General features: G+C 41.8%; 1 protein-coding gene across 6 annotated transcripts in view; it reads right to left on the reverse strand.

Annotated features, from left to right (window-relative positions):
- Positions 1 to 21634, reverse strand: part of SPATA18 (spermatogenesis associated 18) — a 24612-nt gene continuing 2978 nt past the window's right edge. For 2 of the 6 annotated variants that reach the window (XM_081020536.1, XM_081020540.1), the window contains 11 exons: positions 21086 to 21191; positions 20848 to 20948; positions 19947 to 20065; positions 17708 to 17803; positions 15633 to 15767; positions 14563 to 14800; positions 13139 to 13297; positions 12157 to 12332; positions 10596 to 10719; positions 8435 to 8533; positions 5017 to 5140 (listed from right to left, as the gene is read on the reverse strand). In XM_081020536.1, coding sequence (XP_080876662.1) covers positions 5054 to 5140; positions 8435 to 8533; positions 10596 to 10719; positions 12157 to 12332; positions 13139 to 13297; positions 14563 to 14800; positions 15633 to 15767; positions 17708 to 17803; positions 19947 to 20065; positions 20848 to 20948; positions 21086 to 21191 — 1440 coding nt within the window. In that variant the 3' untranslated portion in view covers positions 5017 to 5053. Of the gene's footprint in view, positions 4152 to 5016; positions 5141 to 8434; positions 8534 to 10595; positions 10720 to 12156; positions 12333 to 13138; positions 13298 to 14562; positions 14801 to 15632; positions 15768 to 17707; positions 17804 to 19946; positions 20066 to 20847; positions 20949 to 21085; positions 21192 to 21634 lie in introns of those variants that run through there. The other 4 variants (XM_081020537.1, XM_081020541.1, XM_081020539.1 and 1 more) reach the window with 4 other exon arrangements.

Consider the following 21634-nt stretch of genomic DNA (forward strand, 5'->3'; position numbering starts at 1 on the left):
TACATATTTGAAAACTTTTATTGCAGTATCATTTGATTATAAAACATTGTACAGGCACTTTATCCACAAGATAGTTCATGAAACATGGTACAATGTAAACATACAGCATCAGCACTGTATTCAAATGATGTATGGTAAGATATTTGCTACAAAATATTGGTTTTCCAGTGGACTTCATATATGAACACAAATTAAGAAAAAAAAATTCTGCAGTTAAACAGCAATTCAAAATATATGACATATAAAAAGATCACAAAAAAATGCAAATAGACAAACAAGATTATTTCTGACTTTACAGCAATGTGGTTCTGAAAGATATTGAAAAGTCTTCTAAAATATGACTGATGTGATGGCATCTTCAGATCAGTAGGTCCAAAATAATGGATGTCTATTATTAAGTGTATGTATAATTTTCCTAACAGCTGGGAAACTACAGTGCCAGACTGAGAGTTGGTGACTTGCCCATGGTCACCCAAAGATCTTCATGGCTGTTCCAGGTTTTTAAAAATACAGGCATGATCTCTGGGTTGACACTTAGCCATTTTACTACAGTGGTACCTTGGTTCTCAAATGCCTTGGTTCTCAAATGTTTTGGTTCTCAAACTCTGAAAACCCAGAAGTGTTCCTGTTTTCGAATGTTTTTGGGAAGCTAAACATCTGATGTGGCTGTCGGCTATTGTTTCCAGGGCACCTGCACCAATTAGAAGCTGTGCCTTGGTTTTTGAACATTTCAGAAGTCAAATGGACTTCCGGAACTGATTAAGTTTGGCGCTTTTGTTTTCGCTATTTATTTTGTGTTTTTGAGGCTTTTTTGATTAATGTGTGTTTGTTACTGTGTGGAACCCAGTTCAGCTAGAATACTGTCTTATTTATTTTATAGTACAGTACATTGATTATTGCTTTCATTTTATGGATCAATGGTCTCGTTAGATAGTAAAATTCATGTTAAATTGCTGTTTTAGGGGTTACTTTTAAAAGTCAGGAACGGATTAATTCATTTTGCATTACTTTCTATGGGAAAGTGTGCCTTGGTTTTGGAACACTTTGGTTTTGGAACGTACTTCCAGAAGGATTAAGTTTGAGAACCAAAGTACCACTGTACATGGTTATACATGACCCCATCCTTCATTTCAAACCTAGATCTCTGACAAGGCCGCTCCATACATTAGTACCACAGAGATCTGGGAGCCACTTTCCTATGGCTTCTTTCCATGCTTCTTTGGTAACATCCTAATAAGGAGCTGTGCTCAGGGAGAGCAATAGTCACATGCAAATGTTGCCTGTTCCAAACAGTTGGTGAAGTTTGCATGGGAAGGAAGCACATTCACCACAAGTTGCCTACCAAAAAGTACAATGGAGTGAATAAGGGGACCTAACGTCATACTCCTTATTGTGGGAATGGCCCCAAAACAGAGCATATTCAGATCAGCACTGAACATTCATTTTATGCATTGGTATTGAGAATTTCTACATAACTGGTGGGGTAATGGCCACCTGGAAGGAACCAGGAATGTAAAATCTGAATGGGTCCTCATTTAATCCAGGATAGGTGAAAAGTTGCTTCAAATACACACCCACACCCACACACCAGTTTTAAAAGCTCTAATGTACTGCGTCTATTTAATCTTTCATTTTTTATATACCTTTCCACGACATATCACACACAAAATCATTGGTGTGCATGAGGAGCAAATTTACGTCACTTGCATTCTCCATAAGCTTGTGCAGAGCATAAATCTGCTCTGAGTGTAGCTCAATGTAACAGCATTATCACCGATCACAAATAACACTGTATTGGAAAATCACATAGCATTAGCAATGCTTATCATATTCATTTCCACTGCCTAATGATTATTTTAGTAAACATTTTGAACCTGTGTCAGCTGCAATGCCTTACTAACACCTGGAGCAGAATTTTGATTGGATGTCTCGGTATAATGTTTGGAATACTATCCTTCATGTATATGCTATTGAAATGTTTGTTAGATTTCCTTTAATCTAATCACCTGGATACGTGATGAAAGATAGTATATTCTCTTTACAGAGCTCAGATATAAACATAATAAAAATTCACACTGCTATGCAATGGCCTTGGTATGTAGATAAGCTTCACTTCATACCAGGGTCAAGTTCAGGTAGAATGGGAAGCAATTTTTATTTTTTTTTGCTACATGAAAAAACTGACAAATCTTGGGTCTGCATGCTTCCCCCCTTTTATATGCTACAGGAGAAGGCAGGAAGTTTTCACTTCAAGTGTTAAACCACAGTTCTCTGACACATTCGAATTCGGAAACTGTGGCTTGCTTAGACATGATTAGTGAGAACAGGACACTATGAAATCACCATTTGAGATCCTGGCTTGTTCTTACACCATACACTTCCCATCATCCCTGACCACTGGTCCTGTTAGCTAGGGATGATGGGAGTTGTAGTCAAAACAGCTGGAGGGCTGAGTTTGGGGATGCCTGCTTTAACTAAACCACGGTTTTCCACATTCAGGTGTAGAATGGTGAGCTTACAGGTAGGAGTGGGAGCTTTTGATTGCCTCCTTATGGTAATGAAAGAGGTCTGAACCAATCCAGTATCCTTTTTAAAGTGGGTTTTTGTGGGGGTGGGGAGTTTAGCCTCCCCCCCAGCTTTTCTAATTTAAGTGTCAAAAATATGTGACTAAGCAAACAAGTGCTTTGAAACACATCTCAGGCATAGGCAAACTCGGCCCTCCAGATGTTTTGGGACTACAACTCCCATCATCCCTAGCTAACAGGACCAGTGGTCAGGGATGATAGGAATTACAGTCTCAAAACATCTGGAGGGCTGAGTTTGCCTATGCCTGACATATATCATACAACATGATTGCAACTCTCTATTAAATTTATCTTGGTGTAAAATTTCAATGTTTACATTGCCATAATCAAGGGCGAGTGTTTCTTATGCTTAAACTGGTTGCCAGTTCATTTCTTCAATGAGCTTTATTGGATGGAGACCTTCAAAGGTCTGCCCAGATCATGTAAACCAGTGGTGGAACAGCAATTTCAGTTGGTCTACATGACTATCACTTATTTGAAGCAGGCAATGGGGAATTTGCAACATTGATGTAAGCTTCGCAGTATTCAGCAAAATTACAAAGTACATTAAATTGGGAAGAAGGTAAAGTTGACTACACTCCCTATGGAAACCAGAGGACTAATTAATGCGACTAGATTTTTCTTCCAGAGGGCAAAATAATTTCAGTGAAGAAAACCATGCAAAACTCATTCTGTTTTGTAGTAACAAAAGGAAATTCCACAATTTGCTCAAGCACCATGTCCGGAATCAGAAATAAGAGACTGGTCTCATTAGAATAATGTTCCGACCCATGTGGACCTTAGCTATATGTAAAAGGACAAGGACTCAAACAGTCATTGTGTTCCTTTTAGCCTTGCGGTATAGAAGAGAAAGAAACGCCCAATCTCTTCGAAGAAAAACACTGTTATCAGCACCAAATGTTACAACTGGACAACAGACCAGCCGGAATATAATCTTCAAAATACAAATGTTATTTTTTCTTTAATTTAAAAATCAAACACTTTAATCACATTTTATGCTTTTATGACTGTGCTTTGTCCCAACAGCTTTTATTGGCATGAGCCAGCATTTCTACATCCCATTGATTTTTCTGGGACTTTAATGACCTTAACTTCACATCAGCTGAGCCCTAAATAAGCACCAAGTACTGTATCTCAAGTGGTAGCCTCAATGTATCATAGTGCTGAATACTTAACAGTCTTGTTAAGTGTATCATTGTGAGATAAAGATGATCTTGGCACTGCACTCCTTGTGACAGTAACTATTTTCCTGAAAGCGTTGCTAGAAGAGTGGTGTAAACAAGTTTTAAAAATCAAACAAATTTTTGAAAATGCCTATGCAAGTTTTAATCAGATTTGTTGCATTTATTCCCTTAAAAACAACAACCCCAAAACCCCAAAAAACAAAACCACCCATACTAATAATCACCAATCCCCCATTCACTCCCCTTTTGGAGTGATTCAAAGCTGCTGTTCACATTATTTTAAGTGAGGTTTGAGGTACTCTCGGAACTGGAAGCGGCACCACAGAAGCAGATTGATCCAGATGTACAGAATCAAAAAAGCATATCCAGTTAACCTAAATTCCTATTGGAGAAAAATACATATTTCAGTATGTAACTTTTTTGGGGGGGTAAACTTCTGCAATTGAAGGACTTCAAGATAGGACTGTATCGGCCATCCAGACATTATTTGTGTAAGTTGATCCAATAATGCTCTCTCTTTGAGGGTGGCAACTTGGCCAACAGGGCAAGCATGTCCACCCCAGAAATCCTGATGCACACACAAAAAGCCCTGCAGGCATAGAGCGATTAGCAGCAAACAGATTGTGTTGGGAGAGCCTTGTATCCGCTGGATTAAAAGCTCCCTTGCTTCCCCAACACATCTATGGAGTGTGATTGGACCCCAAGCACACATATTTCCCTCTCCCTCCACCCCATTGGTGTCAATCTGGCAGAAAACAGTAAAGAAAAACTGTTTCGGGGTGGAGAAAGTTACCCAACCCTAGCAGGCCTATGAATGTGTAGTTGGCTCTACATCTATGTACACATGTGTGTGCATGAACACAAGCACTTTGGGTTAATCTGTGGTCAATCAAAGGGCTAGCAGCAGTAGTAATGGCAATGGAACTGGCTTTTATCTTAGAGGTTGAGCCAATTATATTACCGTAAGTATTATATTAAGTGTTGTTTAGATCTATGCTGGATTGCGGCTTTGAGAGATCATTAGTCTCCAGAAAGGCAGCTCTAAAAGATACCACCAGAGATTTTGTATAATTACAACAAATATGAAGAAGGCGTCATGGTTTGGGACAATTTGGATGAAAGAATTCTATAAACAAAGACCAGAAGTCTGTCTACAACATTAAAAAAAAATGAAAATCCCATAAATGAAGACCAGTGTGTTCTGTTTTTTTTTATATATGTATATATGTAAAAGAACACCCTGCAGATTGTTACATTATCTCTTTACTTGATTGCTCAAGCATTTCAAAGCCATGATCGTCTAAGTTCTGCACAGGCCCACTTACTTGGGCTCCCGCTCCTTAACGGGGAAGAGCTGCGGCTTCGGGATCGCTAAAAGACACACAAAACAGGAAAAATTAACATAGTCTTATTCCTCCCAACTCATTCTAAAAAGGCATTATGTTGTAGAACTAAATACAGCTAATACCACTGGGGAACTTAGACTCTTTTCTTATACTGCAGTGTGACTCCTTCCCACGTTTTGAAGGATAATCTGGGACCTGCTTGGTCACACTGAAAGAGGAGAAAATCTCTATACAGTGGTGCCCCGCAAGACGAATGCCTCGCAAGACGGAAAACCCGCTAGACGAAAGGGTTTTCCGTTTTTCAATGCGCTTCGCAGGACGAATTTCCCTATGGGCTTGCTTCGCAAGACGAAAATATCTTGCGAGTCTTGAGATTTTTTTCCGCTCCCCCCCCCTTTTTCTAAGCTGCTAAGCCTTTAATAGCCTTTTAGCAGCTAAGCCGCTAAGCCTTTAATAGCCACTAAACCACTAATAGCGCTAATCCGCTAATAGGGTTGCTTCGCAAGACGAAAAAACCGCTAGACAAAGATACTCGCGGAATGGATTAATTTCGTCTTGCGAGGCACCACTGTACATCCTGCAGTTCTTTCCCAGATCAACATCACTCCAGTTCGCAGGAGGAGCGATGTCGACATGGGAAGGAGGAACAGCATATGATCTTCCCAAACAACCTAGGATCTCTCTCTCTACCCTAGTGCCACTGGAAAAGGAGCTGTCCTGACTGTCACATGGCCAGCATTCTATGGAGGCCATTTTTGAATTGGGCAAGACTCAAAAATGGCATCCACTTACTGAAAATCTTGTGCAATTCTCCTTCACTTTATGATACGTGTAACAACCAATATTCCCCTTATATGGTACAAGCTTGCAGGCCAAAAACCAGAATGGTGCTCCTGTACATGAAGCAGCCTTCAGGCATGGGTCTCATGGGGGAAACCTGAACGGTAAGTAAACATGCTAGTTTTTCCTGCTTTCCTTGCCTTCCCACAAAAGGAGACAAAAGGGGTGGGGAAGAGAGGCTTAGCTGTGCTCACTTTCCTGCCAAGCCTGCCATGGAAAAAGCGGAGGGAGGAACACAGATTAAATAAATAACAACTCCTATATATGTGCGAGAAATGGACCAGGTTAACATTATTTAAAATGAGAGGTAATCCAATTTACAAATTAAGGGGAACAATATATCAGCTTGAATCCTGCTTAACTGGTTTGCTTTTGGGTTCCGTGCTAATGTGGCTTTATTACTTAAGAAGATGGGATATCTACAAGCTCCACAAACCTGTATATAACTCATTTGCTCCTCCCTTTACTGAAGCAGGAAAACAACCCAGGAAGGTAAGCATAACTTCCTGTTATGTATAGATTAGGAACTATGGATAATGGCTTCCAAACAAACCAGGATATGAAGCCATGATTTAAAGAAGATGGCATGTGAATCCTGGATTGTTTGGAAGTCAATAACCATAGATCCCAGTTCACACATAAGAAAAAAATGATGGCTAATTGCAGCTTCCGAGTTAATTCCCCCACTTGTGGGAACAGAGAGGTAAAGAGGTTGTGGGCAGGTGCACAGAGATTGTACATATTCTGGTTTATTAAACCAGGATATGACTGGTTAAACCAGACCATAGATTAACGTTGCTGAAGAGTATCCATTTTTTATTCCTTCGCATCATGCCTTCATTGCCACAGACAAGAACACTCAGCCTGTTAACAGCGGTGATTGAGTCACAAGGATTTAGCAGTGTGCTATTTATACATATACTGTTAAAATTAAATTCAGAGAGTGCCGAGAAGCTTTTGAAGGAATAGAGGGCTCCCTATTTCATATGTGCATATAGTATGTACAACATCAATGGTAAATTACAGAATGGCAAATCCATTAGCCTAAACAGCCATGAGGTCGAAACACATGCTGTGAACACACCCAGTGTTTTTATTCATGGATTAATTCACGAATGCTGATCTTTTACTTATTTATCTTCTTACTTTTCTTACCCGCCCTTGACCGTATGGTCCCAGAACAAGTTACAACACTATTAGAACAAGTTAACAATCAGTTAAAACAATTTGCAACTAGAAGAATAGGGTGGGTCCTAAAAATATCTCACGGGCTAAAAACCGCAGCATCTTCAGCATATGACAAAAGCTATACAATGATGGTTTCAGATGCCCTTCTGTGGGGAGAGAATTCCATAGTATAGGGGCTGCCACAGAGAATGCCCTCACCCAGGCCACCACCACCTGAATCTTTGAGGGCTGAACTACCAAAAGAACCCCTCTTCCAAACTAACACCTGAGAGGATATCTAGGAAAGGGGGAGGCCTTTCAGATATTTTAGTCTTAAGTCACTAATGAGAGCAGCTTGAATTGAACCTGGAAACAAACACTCCTAACCACTGAGGACACCTGTGCAATGTTGAATCCAGTAGGAATCCCAAGGTATGTTATCTGCTTCCTCCAGAAGAGTGAAACCCTGCCTGGAACAAGAAATCTCCCCATCCCTTGGACCTAAGAACTCAGAACTTTCTTATCAGGATTCAGTTTCATTTCATTGGCCCACATCCAGCCCATGCAAGCCTCCCAGGACCAGTCTAGCAACTGAACCACATTTCCTGATTTCAGGTGGAATGGAGAGACAGAGCTGGGCATCACTCACATATTGAGGAAACCTCACTCACAATGACAACCCCCATCTGTTTCAAACAGATGTTAAATGATGTGGGGATAAAGATGGAACCCCACAAGGCTACTCCCATGGCACCAAAAAATGGGCCCCCATAATTAATTTATAGAAACAGCCTGAGCTTTTGGATACAAACCATACCTCCCAGAGGTGTTGTAGAAGGATACTGGGCCAAGGATATCAAAAGCCACAGAAAGATAAAGGAGAACATAAAGGGCTGTATTCCCCTCTCTCTTTTCAGACACATGTCATCAGCCAGAATAAATAAGGCAGATTTGGTACTATGACCATGCCTGAAATTGGATTGAAATTGGTCTAGTTTCCTCCAAATATACCCGAAACTGAGTCACCACTGAGTCCAAAAAGATATTCTCATGCATTCACAGACAGATGATGAGGGACAGGCTTGTGCCCATCCTGTATAGATTGGTAAACACATCTGTCTATACTTCCCTCCTTCACAAGTAAATCCCCAATCTTTTACCATGCTGAGCCTGCCCTCATCATTCAACGCTCAAATCACAAAGGGGCATAAGCGCTCCCCTCAGCCCCCTTTCCTTTTTGCAATACCTCTCATTTACCACTGGCTTTGTTTTTATCTTGGATTATTACGTTGATCAGGCTATTCTACTTTACCAAATGTCGGGAGTGGCCTGCACTAGGAGAGAGGGGCCTCAAGCTACAGCTGCGGCTGCGGCTTCGGCTGCGGCTTCTGCTTCTACCCCTTTGAGACCACTGAAACAAAATATAAAATATGAGAAAAGGTATATTAAGCAAGCAGCAGTCACTGTGGTTACATTATGTGAGAGGAAGGCTGCTCTCTGAAAGAAAAGGTTGGATTCACATGACTCTAACGTGCTTCCCAGTTAAGACCTCATGTGCGGGCAGAGGGCCTTCTCGGTAGTGGCACCCACCCTGTGGAATGTCCTCCCATTAGATGTCAAGGAAATAAACAACTACCTGACTTTTAGAAGACATCTGAAGGCAGCTCTGTCTAGGGAAGTTTTTAATGTTTGATGCTTTATTGTATTTTTAATATTTTGTAGGGAGCCGCCCAGAGAGGCTGGGGAAACCCAGCCAGATGGGCGTGGTATAAATAAATTATTGTATTCTTGGGAGTTGTCCCATACACAAGCCCCTTTGAAATCTCAGCTCCCTCTGGAAATGCCACTGGAACTACAGGTTGTGCAAAGCAGTATAACAGCCTACATTGGTGGAAGGGACTACTTCCTGATAACTGCTCCAAGCATATTCTCAGCTCAGTCATGAAAGAGACTGACTAAGAAGAAACATATCAATGTCACTGTCATAATCCAAACCACTGTTGGTGTAATCCACAACATGCTGGGTTGATGGGTGCTGGGAGTTCAATTAACAGCTGGAGGGCCACAGGTTGCCCATATGTTACTGGGTAAGGTTCACAGTTCTTGTATTAACTTACATGTTGCAGGATATCTTAGAGACTACCTTATATCCCAGCCCAGTCACTCAGATCTTTGAGAGAGGCTCTGCTGATGGTTCCCCACAGCTTAGATGCATGGCTTGTAACTACTAGAAACAATGTGTTTGGTGTAGAGGCTCCAAGCCTGTGGAACTCTATCCCAACTGACATTAATCAGGCCCCCTCCTTGCTTTCTGTGGATGTTTTTTATGTACACAACTAGAAATGCAAGTGAAGGGACGCGGGTGGCGCTGTGGGTTAAACCACAGAGCCTAGGAATTGCCGATCAGAAGGTCGGCAGTTCACCCCGCGACGGGGTGAGCTCCCGTTGCTCGGTCACAGCTCCTGCCAACCTAGCAGTTCGAAAGCACGTCAAAGTGCAAGTAGATAAATAGGTACCGCTCCGGCGGGAAGGTAAACGGCCTTTCCGTGAGCTGCTCTGGTTCACCAGAAGTGGCTTAGTCATGCTGGCCACATGACCCGGAAGCTGTACGCTGGCTCCCTCGGACAATAAAGCGAGGTGAGTGCTGCAACCCCAGAGTTGGTCATGACTGGACCTAATGGTCAGGGGTCCCTTTACCCTTACCTTTTAGAAATGCAAATATAGTCATACAATGGATCCTGAACGCCTTGGTATTCAGACGTTTTGGATCCCGAACACCGCAAACGCGGAAGTGAGTGTTCCGGTTTGCAAACATTCTTTGGAACCCGAACGTCCAACGGGGCTTCCAATAGGCTGCAGGACCTTCCTGCAGCCAATCAGAAGCCACACTTTGGTTTCCGAATGTTTTGAAAGACGAATGGACTTTCGGAACAGATTCTGTTCGACTTCCAAGGTACGACTGTAACTAGGTGGTATATAAATGCCTAAAATAAGTAAAGACATCTCCAACATAAATCAGCCAAACTCGGTGGGATAGATTAGCAAACAGAAACAGATCTCTGCTCATGGATTCGCCCTTCTGACTACCACACAGAAGGGTGTCGCATAGGGGCAAGGATACTACTCATGGGAAGGAGCTGGTGCTCCAGAATACCAGCTAGTTTGTGAATTGCTTCATTCAGACATTTCTGGGATAGAATCTATGATCTGGACCCAAACTTTGCTTCTGTAAATAAAGTAAAGCTATGTTCACAGAGCAGGGCTTTTTCAGCCTCCCTCTCCCCTCTGCAGAGCCCTGTGCCTTGCCCCAAATCTCCTGGAGGTTTGGGGCCTTTGGGAATGGCTTGGGGTATGTCACAGGGGGCTGCAAATGGAAGAGGAGTTGGCAGTAATCACCACCTCGTTACTGGAAAGCAATTTAGGATCCAAGTCTATGAGTTTAAATCTTTACCAGAGTAATGAAGAATACTTACCACAGCGCCTCTTCTTGTGACTGCCTCTCCTTTCACCAGGACAGTATCTTCTTCCATAAGAGCAGGCCATACATGATAGGCCACCAAGGGAGCTGTAAATTCAGAGTCGTAGCTGCGACGATATCTGGTGAGGTGCAAAGAGGTTTAGCTTACAGCAGAGTTAGCAGTCCACATGCTCCTCTTGCAGTTACTTTATTCCATCTTCTTTCAAGTAATTCAGAACAAGGGCACATGGAGCTATCCCAATTAACTTTTTAAAAAATCAGGTGAATACATAATAAAAGAAAAACAATAACACCCCCTCCCACAAACACATTTAAAAGGCCAAAGAATGTTAAATCAGCCAAAGGCCTTATGCCTGGTACATAAGGATATGTAATTTTATTATTATTACTATTTATTGAATTTATATACCACCCTATACCTAGAGGTCTCAGAGAGGTTCACAGAAAAGAGCTGACATTCCACAAACAGAGAGCCACTGCAGAAAAGGCCTGTCCCATTCTCATGTTGCCGCCCTCCAGACCTCCAGAGGAGACACATGAAGAAGGGCCTCAGATGATGATCTCAGGGTCTGGGTCAGTTTGTATGGAGAGAGGCAGTCCTTGAGACATTGTGGTCCTGAGCGGCAATGTACGTACACAATGTGGCACAGGCCACTTCTGATCATATGTGTACAAAGTGACTAACAATAGAATGCACCTTGCCAAGTTTCTAATTACTTATTATAACTACAGTCGTACCTTGGAAGTCAAACAGAATCCATTCTGGAAGTCCGTTTGACTTCCAAAGCATTCAGAAACCAAAGCACAGCTTCTGATCGGCTGCAGGAAGTTCCTGCAGCCAATCGGAAGCCCCGCTGGACATTCGACTTCCAAAAATAGTTCGAAAACTGGAACACTCACTTCCGGGTTTGCAACGTTCAGGAGCCAAAATGTTTGGGAACCAAGCTGTTTGACTTCCAAGGTATGACTGTATTAAATAACATTCACAATAACATTAACATTAACATTCACAATAACCAGGCTAAGGGCCTTCTTGGTAGTGGTGCCCTCCCTGTGGATCGCCTTCCCTTCAGATGTCAAGGAGATAAAGACCTGCACAACTTTTAGAAGACCCCTGAAGGCAGCCCTGTTGCGGGAAGTTTTTAATGTCTGATGTTTTTATATATGCTGTAAGCTGCCCAGAGTGGCTAGGGAAACCCAACCCAATGGGTGGAATATAAATAATAAAATTATTATTATTATTATTATTATTATTATTATTATTATTATTAAAATTAGCTCTGTGCAAACAGAACTGACATATGATTGGAGGCAGTAATGCTTTTGAATATGCTTTTGGAAACCACAAGAGGGGAAAGGTTGTTCCTATGCTCGAATCCTGTTTGGGAGTTTTCCATAGGCAATCTTGCTGGCCACTGTGAGAACAGGATGTGCAAGTCGATGGGCCACTGGGCTGATCCAGCAGGCTCTTCTTCTATCCTTATGCGCTGCCATGACTTTGGCACACTTTATTTTTCCACTGGAAACACAAAACCGCATACTTTCATTCCACTCACTTGTACTCGCTGAAAAGTTCTCCATCCGTACCAAAAGAAATGTCAAGTGGAGGATCCAAAGTCTGCATTGAAAAGGCGACGCGACACAACTCGCGTATTAAGCCGCTGATCATGATAAAATCGGTTTCCGGTGGGAAGGAAATCTTAGGGTTGATATTCATTGCACGAATGACCTCCTGAAAGGAAAGGGACAGAAACGGTTCATTTGCTAGAAAATGCACAAAATTGAACTTACGGAATTTTTTGTAAGTGAGAGAGAATACAATTAATGTGTCCAAAGTGTCAGTTGCCCTACTCATGAAAGTTGTCATATGTACATGGTGTTCACTGGTGGTTTCTTGGGAGCAGGGTGGCAGGAAGGTATCATCTACACATTTCTCAAGTTTCATTAAGCTAAGCAGAGCATTGGTAGGATACAATGTTTTGAATGAATGAATGAATGAATCTTTATTTGCATCAGCCATTGGCCATAGCAATAAAACAACAATACGATATACAAAGAATAGAAATAAAAAGTCAATTATATAAAATACATTTTAGGGTTTTGAATCAATAGTCAAATAGTGGATCTTATACTGATTGCTCCAGCTAAAAACCTTGCAACCTTTGCTGTCATCTGCTCATCTTGATCTGCCAAGAGAAAGGACACTGTGGCAGTGGCTGGGCGACCCAGAATGGACAATAAAAGAGAAGTGATAACCTCATTCCTCAAGTCTTTATAAAGAGTGCAAGCCAGAAGGACATGTGCCACTGATTCGGTACTGCCATCTCCACAGGGACATAAGCGTTTTTCACGTGGAATCTGTTGGAATCGTGCCTCAAGTACAGCCGAGGGCAATACACATTCAGTCTTGCGAGAGTAAAAGCACGTCTATATTTTAGAATTGCTAGGTTATGTAGATAGGGTGCCGGAGAGTCAAAATGGGAAGGTGGCCATGGTATGACTATTATCCAAAGGGATAGAATGTTCTCACAGACTTACGCAGACGCTGGCTTGGACATCGTACAGATCCTCCTGGCGAACAATGTAGTCCATGACCATGTCTTCAAGAGATTCAGGCCCTGAGTAACTTAGGGACAGGGTTTTTCGAACACGCATTTTGAACTGTCTGAAGGCCATCTTTGCGGCACGGAAAGATTCCTGCAAATGATTAAATAGTTAGTTACATCTAAAAGCCCAAGAAAACAGAGGCCATTTGCCGTATTGGCCTGCATATGAGCCGCACCCGCAAATAAGCCGCACTTTTAAAATTGAAGGGGGTTCAAAAAGAAAAAAAAAATACCTGGGCTGCTTCCTGGGGGGGGGGGGGAGCTGCGCTGCTTTGCTGGTGGCATAAGGTTGTGAATATAAGCTACACTTTAACTTTTCACGGTCGGAATTTGGGGGGGAAAGTCAGGTTTATATTTGGGCCAATACGGTAAATTTTCTGAATCCTAACTTCACAGGTAGAGTAATTGCTCCTCAATGTGATAATTCATCTTACATAGTAACCCTGCTCCAGCTCCAGAGCTTGCATCTGGACATCCAATAATAGCCCTTGAGTCCTTGCGACACAAAAAGTTATGCCACCATATCTTTCCGTGATGGCAACTTATCATCACTTCTGCTCCAGGGGTCTTAAAAAAATTTAAATCTACAGAAAAACTAACAAAGTATTCTACTACTTCAAAGAAGAAAGAAGAAAGATAGAAAACTGAACATGGTCAGGTAAGGAGATGAAATATATAAAAAAGATGAAAGAAACTTGTACAAAAGAGGCAATTCAGCAATATTCCAAGACAAGGCATAAACAGCAGATCAAAAACACCTATAATCAAAAACAGCACCAGACAAAATCATATTTGGATGGAATTTGCCATCCGTGTGACTGTTGGGTTCTTAAATAAATAACAAAAAAACCACCAGACAGTCACAAAGTGAGTTGGGTCTGTTTCCCCTCGGAGAACCCAGAGTTGGTTGATCAATCTCTATGATATGGCTATAAAGAAGGCTTTTAAAAACTAGTTTGTAAGAGTATATGTGGAAGCATTCTACCAGCCTTGAGCCACAATTCCACTCTGTTTTATCTTCAAATGTGATCCCATTCAGTCCTAAGCTCCTCTATACCAGTACAAGTTTTTAAAATGAGACTGCTTGCCATATTAGAGGTTTACAATAACTTTCCATTTCAGCAGTGAGACCAGATGCCAGAAACTCCCACAATGGAAAGAGAAGCTAATGAACTGACAGTGCAACCCTGTATATGTCTGCTCAGACTGCACTGAGTTAAACAGAGCTCACTCCTAGGTGTGTTTAGGATTGCCAACTGATTGTTGTCGACTCCAGCTGATGCAAAAATAAGGTTTGTCTACCTCTAGGTTATGTGAGTGAGTGACTCTGAAAAGAAATATTGTTACACTTCCTACCACAACTGCAGTATAGATTATTCTCTGAACCATCTCCAGATCGTCGACATAACTTCTCAGGAGGCTTTGAGCATCCAAGCGCTCCTGAGCATAAATGTCACTGAAGCGTTCCACAAGGCGAGCATGTCGGGAGGCGTTTGTAAGTCTCGCTCGTCCAGGTGAGGAACTTCTCTTGGGAAGCGGACTAGGTGATCTGCTTCGGATAGATCTCGGGGAAGGAGATCGGCTTAGTGCAAGTCTGGAACAAAATTTTAAAATCACATTAATGGAAGATCTTTATCCTTACAAATGTATGTTCTAGACCAGCGGTTCTCAACCTGTGGGTCCCCAGATGTTGTTGGACTACTTCTCCCATCATCCCTGAGCTCTGGCCTTGCTAGCTAGGGGTGATGGGAGTTGTAGTTCAACAACATCTGGGGACCCACTGGTTGAGAAAGGCTGTTCTAGACCAAGGGTAAGGAACCTGTGGGCCTCTCTCATCAGCCCCAGAAAGCATGGCCTATGGTCAGGGATAAGGGAAGTTGTAGCCCAGCAATAACTAGAGGGCCATAGGTTCTCCATCTCTGGTTTAGCCTATTATCTCAAGAAGCAGAATTTAGAGAAAGAGAACTTTCAAAACCAGTTTATTCATTAAAGATGATTGTTGTTATGCCTGGAGAGAGACCTGTATTTTTCCTTGCTTACATTACTCTACAAAGCATTGTGTAAACTGATGCCATCATCATGAAATAATCCATTGCTCTGAGCTACAATTTTTTTCAGTTTCATCAATAGATATCTAAAGTCCCCCTTAGATAACTTGAAGCATAGCATCTCTGGAGCCAAGCCATAATAGGTCGATAGACGACAAAGCAGTTCTTTTCACACAATGGAACTTGTCTTCTTCCTTCTCTCCCCAAGGGGCCCATGCCCTCCCCAAATCTGCTCTGGAGGGCTGGGGGAAACCCCAAAAACCGATTTAGAAGGCGCACAGAAGGTGCATGAGGAGAGGGAGGGAAGTTCATCTCCTTGTGCAAATGGTACTAATTTGTTGGTTTTAGTGGCTACTTAAATCAGATGAAAACCCTTACCTGTTTTGGAGAAGAGATTTTTGAGCACCAAGGATGGCAATCTCATCCTTCAGTGTTTGAAGCTGCTGCTCATAATCACTCATCCGGTCCAGATTTTTCAAAGCACACTCTTCTTTTACCCGAGAAGCCTTTAGCCTTTAGCACATACACACAAAAAATAATTCCGATCAAAATAGGTGTTTCTACAGAAATCAATATCCTGCTTTTAAACTATACCAAGTAATCTATTTGAAAGAGCTTATAAAACCATGAAGAATTTCAGAGTGATCACTATGCAGCAAGGGGAGTGCAAAATGAAGTTTGTCGTATGTACATTTTAGATATAAACCAACCATTTTTGCCTACCAAAAGCAACGCGTTACATACGGGTTACATACACTACAGGTTACAGACTCTGCTAACCCAGAAATAGTGCTTCAGGTTAAGAACTTTGCTTCAGGATAAGAACAGAAATTGTGCTCCAGCGGCGCGGCGGCAGCAGGAGGCCCCATTAGCTAAAGTGGTGCTTCAGGTTAAGAACAGTTTCAGGTTAAGTACAGACCTCCGGAACGAATTAAGTACTTAACCCGAGGTACCACTGTATTCTACACTTGATGTCTCCCCTGTAAAGGGGAAAACCAACTCTGAAGACTGATATTAGAGAACAGGCAACATTTTCAACAAGTTATAATTACAGAAAAACAGGCTCACCTAAATCACAAGAACAGTGTCGTGTGTTTGTCAGGAAGAATCTAGCAACATAGCTTAGATAAGCTAATTTAAGATCATCAATGAAAGTAACTTGAACAGACTTTCATTTGGATTTGAGGAGTAACAAGACCCAAACCATTCAGTACACAAGGCATGGCTAATTGATTTTCTACGCACATTGGCACCACAACCAAAGAGTCATGTATCTGACCTCAAACTGCCTCAGATTTCTTAGATGGGGACATTCATGCTTCAGGAAGAACAGAAACAAAATGCATCATAGGCTTGAGTTTTCTCTACACAGATTACTGCAAATATAAAAGATGTGCCTAAGCTGCAATTTGCCAGGCAAAGATATGCTGAAAACCAGAGGAAACTATGTATAAATGCTTGATGTGCTTAAAGACCGTGGGGGCACATCTACACCACCCATGAAATAGTTTAAGAAGAATTCAGAGAATTGCAGATTTGTACTGAGAAGTTATGGCCGATATCCAATGGGAAAAACTATGGCAGCTCAACAAATTGAAAGTTGCAGTGTCAACATATATTGTTAACCACACGTGGCTAACCTGTGGTCCTCCAAATGTTGTTGTAAGTCCCATAATCCCTGACAACTGGCCAAGAAGGCCAGGGCTGATGGAAGTTGGGGGTCCAGTGATTTCCAGAGGGCAACAAGTTAGCCCCCTTACTGTAAACCAACTAAAAATAGCCAGCCACACATGATTATATTTTGCTCACATTATAACCAAAGCTCTTCTTTTCAGATATTGGTACTGGGAGGAAGATTCATCAGCATTTGCCTAAAGCAAACTCAGTTCTTCAGCTGTTTTTGGACTACAATTCCCACCACCCCTTACCACTGGTCCTGCTAGCTAGGGATGATGTTCAAAAGCAGCTGGAGACCCAAGTTTGGGAAACCCTGGCCTAGAGCAACAGAAAATGGGGCAGTGGGAATCAACATTACACAATGGCTGTGTTTGTACATCCCACTAAACCATGATTTAGCACAACATGCACAAGTCGCAACAAGCCTGAGCGAGCCCTGGGCTTCCATGGTCTTTCTCCTGCACAGCCAAGATGAAGAATTTGGAAGCCTTCCCCCCCCCCCACTCTTTCAGTTTCCATTGAATTTGGCTTATTACTTCATCCAAACGCAGCATTGCTGTTTATTGCTAACTACAGTAAATTTCAAAACAAGCCAGCTTCAAATCATGGGTTATGAAGCCGGCTTGTTTAAATAAACTGTGTCTTATTCCTTGGTTCAGATGCAACAACAAGCCACGTTCATTTCACAGCACTGTGATGTTACAAATGTAACCAATGTGACCAACCACACAAAGATAATCCAAAACCAACTTTGCCAGCCACCGTGTTTTCCTTACTCTGCTTTTAGCTGAACAATTTCATCCTCTGCTGCCAAAAGAGTGGTGGCGGATTTGGCCTTTGTGTCTTCAAGAGCCACCTGGGCTTCTGCTAAACTGCAAGAGAAATCAACACCCAGAGATACGCCTTTAATACAAATGGCACAAAATCTGCTAACACATTCAACGAAACAGGAAATAAAATCTTAGAAGGGTATTTGCATTTCGAAAAACAAGTACACTGCAGAGCCAGTCCGTCAACACATAAGCACATCAGCTATAACAACCACAGCAGTAAACATCAACAAACACCAATTCCAAACTCAGGGCAATTTTTTATGCCTAGTACCCTATTTCAAAGTTCAAAATATATACAAGCATTTATGAATGGCATAGACAGATGGGGCAGCCAAACATAAACTGCGAAAGCCAAATCCTTTATAGGCCTACTTACACGAATTTTGCTTACAAAAGCAAAATTTGTACACCTGCTGCAAGCATGTATTTCAGGTCACTTCTCTCAAAAACCAGCATTTGAACCTGTCTTACGCCATTGGCCCATTGACTCCAGGAGCGATCTTCCCCAGGTTTGATCCCTGAGATCCTTTAACTGGACATGGCTGGAAAGTGAACATTTGACCATCTATACAGAACAAAGCATAGGCTCTGGATTCATCCTAGGATATGAGTTGATCGTTAAATCTTCTCACAGATTGGCAAACACCATCTAACAACACTGCTTATTCATTCTGCTGTCCACACACACACACAAAAACAATCATATACACACTCCCTCCTCAAATCCAAATTCAATAGATTATCTCTGTATCAATTCCTCATGTCTTCTTTCATACACAGGCTGTACAGAGAAAGGGAACCAATTCTTTCATACTGCCATGATAAACCATTGTTGTTGTTTTGTGTGTGATCAGTGCTTTTTCCCAGGGGGATGCATAGCCCTAAACATTTTCTGAATCTAAGTTTGACCTCATGGAGGGGCAGTATTTCAATATGAGTAGGAAAACGAGAATACCCCTAAACATTTTTTTTAGGAAAAAAAGCACCGTGCGTGATTATTAGAACAAAGGCGAAAGGACAGAGATACAACAAAGGTTGTTGAAGTAATTGATTTGAACGTGTCACACTGTCAAGAAACAGAACACACATCTAAAAGCAATTGCAATTTCACTCCCTACATTGAAGTTCATTCTGAACGTGTGTCAATAGATTAAACTGAAAAGCTGTCTATATAGATGAACTTTCAGAAACTGACTGGCTGCAACAGTGAAAATAAGCTTTAGGGGACTCATTTCCAGCGTTGTGAAAGAAGCGAATTCCATTCAGCTTTTAAAAAAGAATGCTATAAACGTATAACAGATATATTGTGTTATTCACCTGAGATTAGCTAAAATGTCACCGAAGAGCACATTACTGGTATATTATGAAATAAAAGACTTGGTTGTATGTCTTTTGATCTAGGGCATGCTCACACAATACTATTCAAGCTCTTGAGTCAACATTATAGCTTGTAACCGGAATACAATAAATAAAGAAGTACCCTTTCATCTGGGAAACTTCTGCACCAAAAACAGGAAACTGTCCACATAGCACCAACCGATCCTGGACCCAGAAACAACCTTCTGAGCTGCATTGACAGAAGGGGACTGGACCGGTTGAATTATCCTATAAATGTGAACTGTTGGGGGGTCCAGTATGCTTTATAAATTCATGTGGTCCACCTACATAAGCAGTTTACAGGCATGCTCCTATTCTACATTTGTGGGATCATCACAGCCACTACAGTGGTACCTTGGAAGTCGAACAGAATCCGTTCCGGAAGTCTGTTCAACTTTCAAAATGTTCAGAACCCAAGGCGCGGCTTCTGATTGGCTGCAGGAAGCTCCTGCAGCCAATTGGAAGCCGCGGAAGCCCTGTTGGATGTTCGGGTTTCAAAGAACATTTGCAAACAGGAACACTCACTTCCGGGTTTGCGGCATTCGGGAGCCAAAACGTTCAAGTCGCAAGGCGTTTGTGAACCAAGGTACTATTGTACTTAGATAAAGATGCAATTAACAAAGTCCAGTTAGGAAAAGGTGGGTTGGAAATGTAATTGTGGAAATATTATTATTTTTAAAAGTGGCTTTTCACCACCATGTGGTGGCTTAAAAGGCTTTCACAAAACTGCAATTCCACTTATCCTTATAGTTCAACACCTTAGTGCACGAAAAATGTATGAATGGAAAAAAGTTAATTGTCCTACTCTTGTTGTACAAAACTGAGCTGTAAACGAGTGCTGTTCAGCTCTTTCTCCAGCTGATGTATTTCCTGGTCCCGGGTGCAGGCCAATTCCTTCATCCATCTGTCTTTTTCACGTGATTCCTACAGTGAAGTAGAAATACAGTGTGTAAAAGCTAGAAATGAATGTATGTCCGGGGGCGGGGGGCGGGCAGGGAGTTCTGTTAATGGTTCAGAAATATTGTGATATATCTTAAACTGATTTTAAATAAAGTGCTTGCATTTTATTCAGTAAAAGGAAACACAAGCCTCGGGAGAAATTAGCTTCTATCAACAATGTTTGCTACACAGCAAAGTCTACTTGAAAGTGGAGAGAAGCCCCCACCAATAAGAAATTTCACCTCCAAAGCACGCCTGATCTCCACCCCAATCGTTCAGCCCGGACACTGAGGTCCAGCTCCGAGGGCCTTCTGGCGGTTCCCTCACTGCGAGAAGTGAGGTTGCAGGGAACCAGGCAGAGGGCCTTCTCAGGAGTGGCACCCGCCCTGTGGAATGCCTCCCATCAGATGTCAAGGAAATCAACAACTACCTGACTTTTACAAGACATCTGAAGGCAGCCCTGTTTAGGGAAGTTTTTAATGTTTGATATTTTATCACTTTTTTATTCTGCTGGGAGCCACCCAGAGTGGCTGGGGAAACCCAGCCAGATGAGTGGGGTATAAATATTATTATTAGGCTAATATTTCCATTATACAAAAATATAAAACAGCCACAGTTCTCAACTATGGAAGACTTCCACAAAGCAGCTATAGATTAGAAAAGTAACAATAAGACATTACAGGAAAGTCACCTTCCACCTTCCTATGGGTGCATCTCTGCATCCAACCTATTCTAGAAAAAAGGGGGAAATTAAAAGTTTATTGTACCTGCAAGTGAGAAGAGCTTCCACAAGTGTGGCTAGAAAAACAAGTGCCCAGCCATGGCAACAGACGAGACTTTATTGTATCCACACCAGCATAATGTCCACCTGGGTCAATGAGTGAAAGAGAAAGGAAGGGCAATAAATATTGATAAAATGTTATAAATATCTGGGCACAAGCTAACCATCACCTGTAATAAATATATGCACATAAACCATACATGCAGAGCTTGGAACAACCTCACCTTCTTGGCTTGTTTTATTCAGGATTGTGAAGAGCTGCCCCTGAATCATGGAGTTCAGTTCCATGATTTCACAGCATCGGGTCAGATTCTGATCACATGAGTTAATCTGAAAATTAGAATTACTTTGGTTATGCCAATTCTGCCAATATATTGCACCTTCATTATTCCTTCCACCAACGGAACTAAGTTCAATAAAAGCTATAATGCATCGCATTCCCTGTGACCAACAAGATAATAATATTGCATACTAACCAATGGATCAGAGGCCAAAATGTCATGGAATATTAAATCCCACAGCAGAAAGTAAAGACCTTAGGTATGCATATCAATTAGAACAAAGAAGTAACCTCCAGAATGTATCATATCTGTGGCCACAGTCTATCACTGGAATCCTAATAGTAATTCCCAGCAAGCTGTAATATTCTTTAGGCCATTGCTTTACTAAGGAAATGATATGGGGCATATCTACAATACCAGCTGAACAGTATTACCCTGGGAACTGTAATTCCATGATATAGAGATCTCCAACCACAGAATCAAGAAAGAAAC

This window comes from Podarcis pityusensis, assembly GCF_964106645.2.
Source record: "Podarcis pityusensis genome assembly, chromosome: 9".
In the NCBI taxonomy this organism is placed as follows: Eukaryota; Metazoa; Chordata; class Lepidosauria; order Squamata; family Lacertidae; genus Podarcis; species Podarcis pityusensis.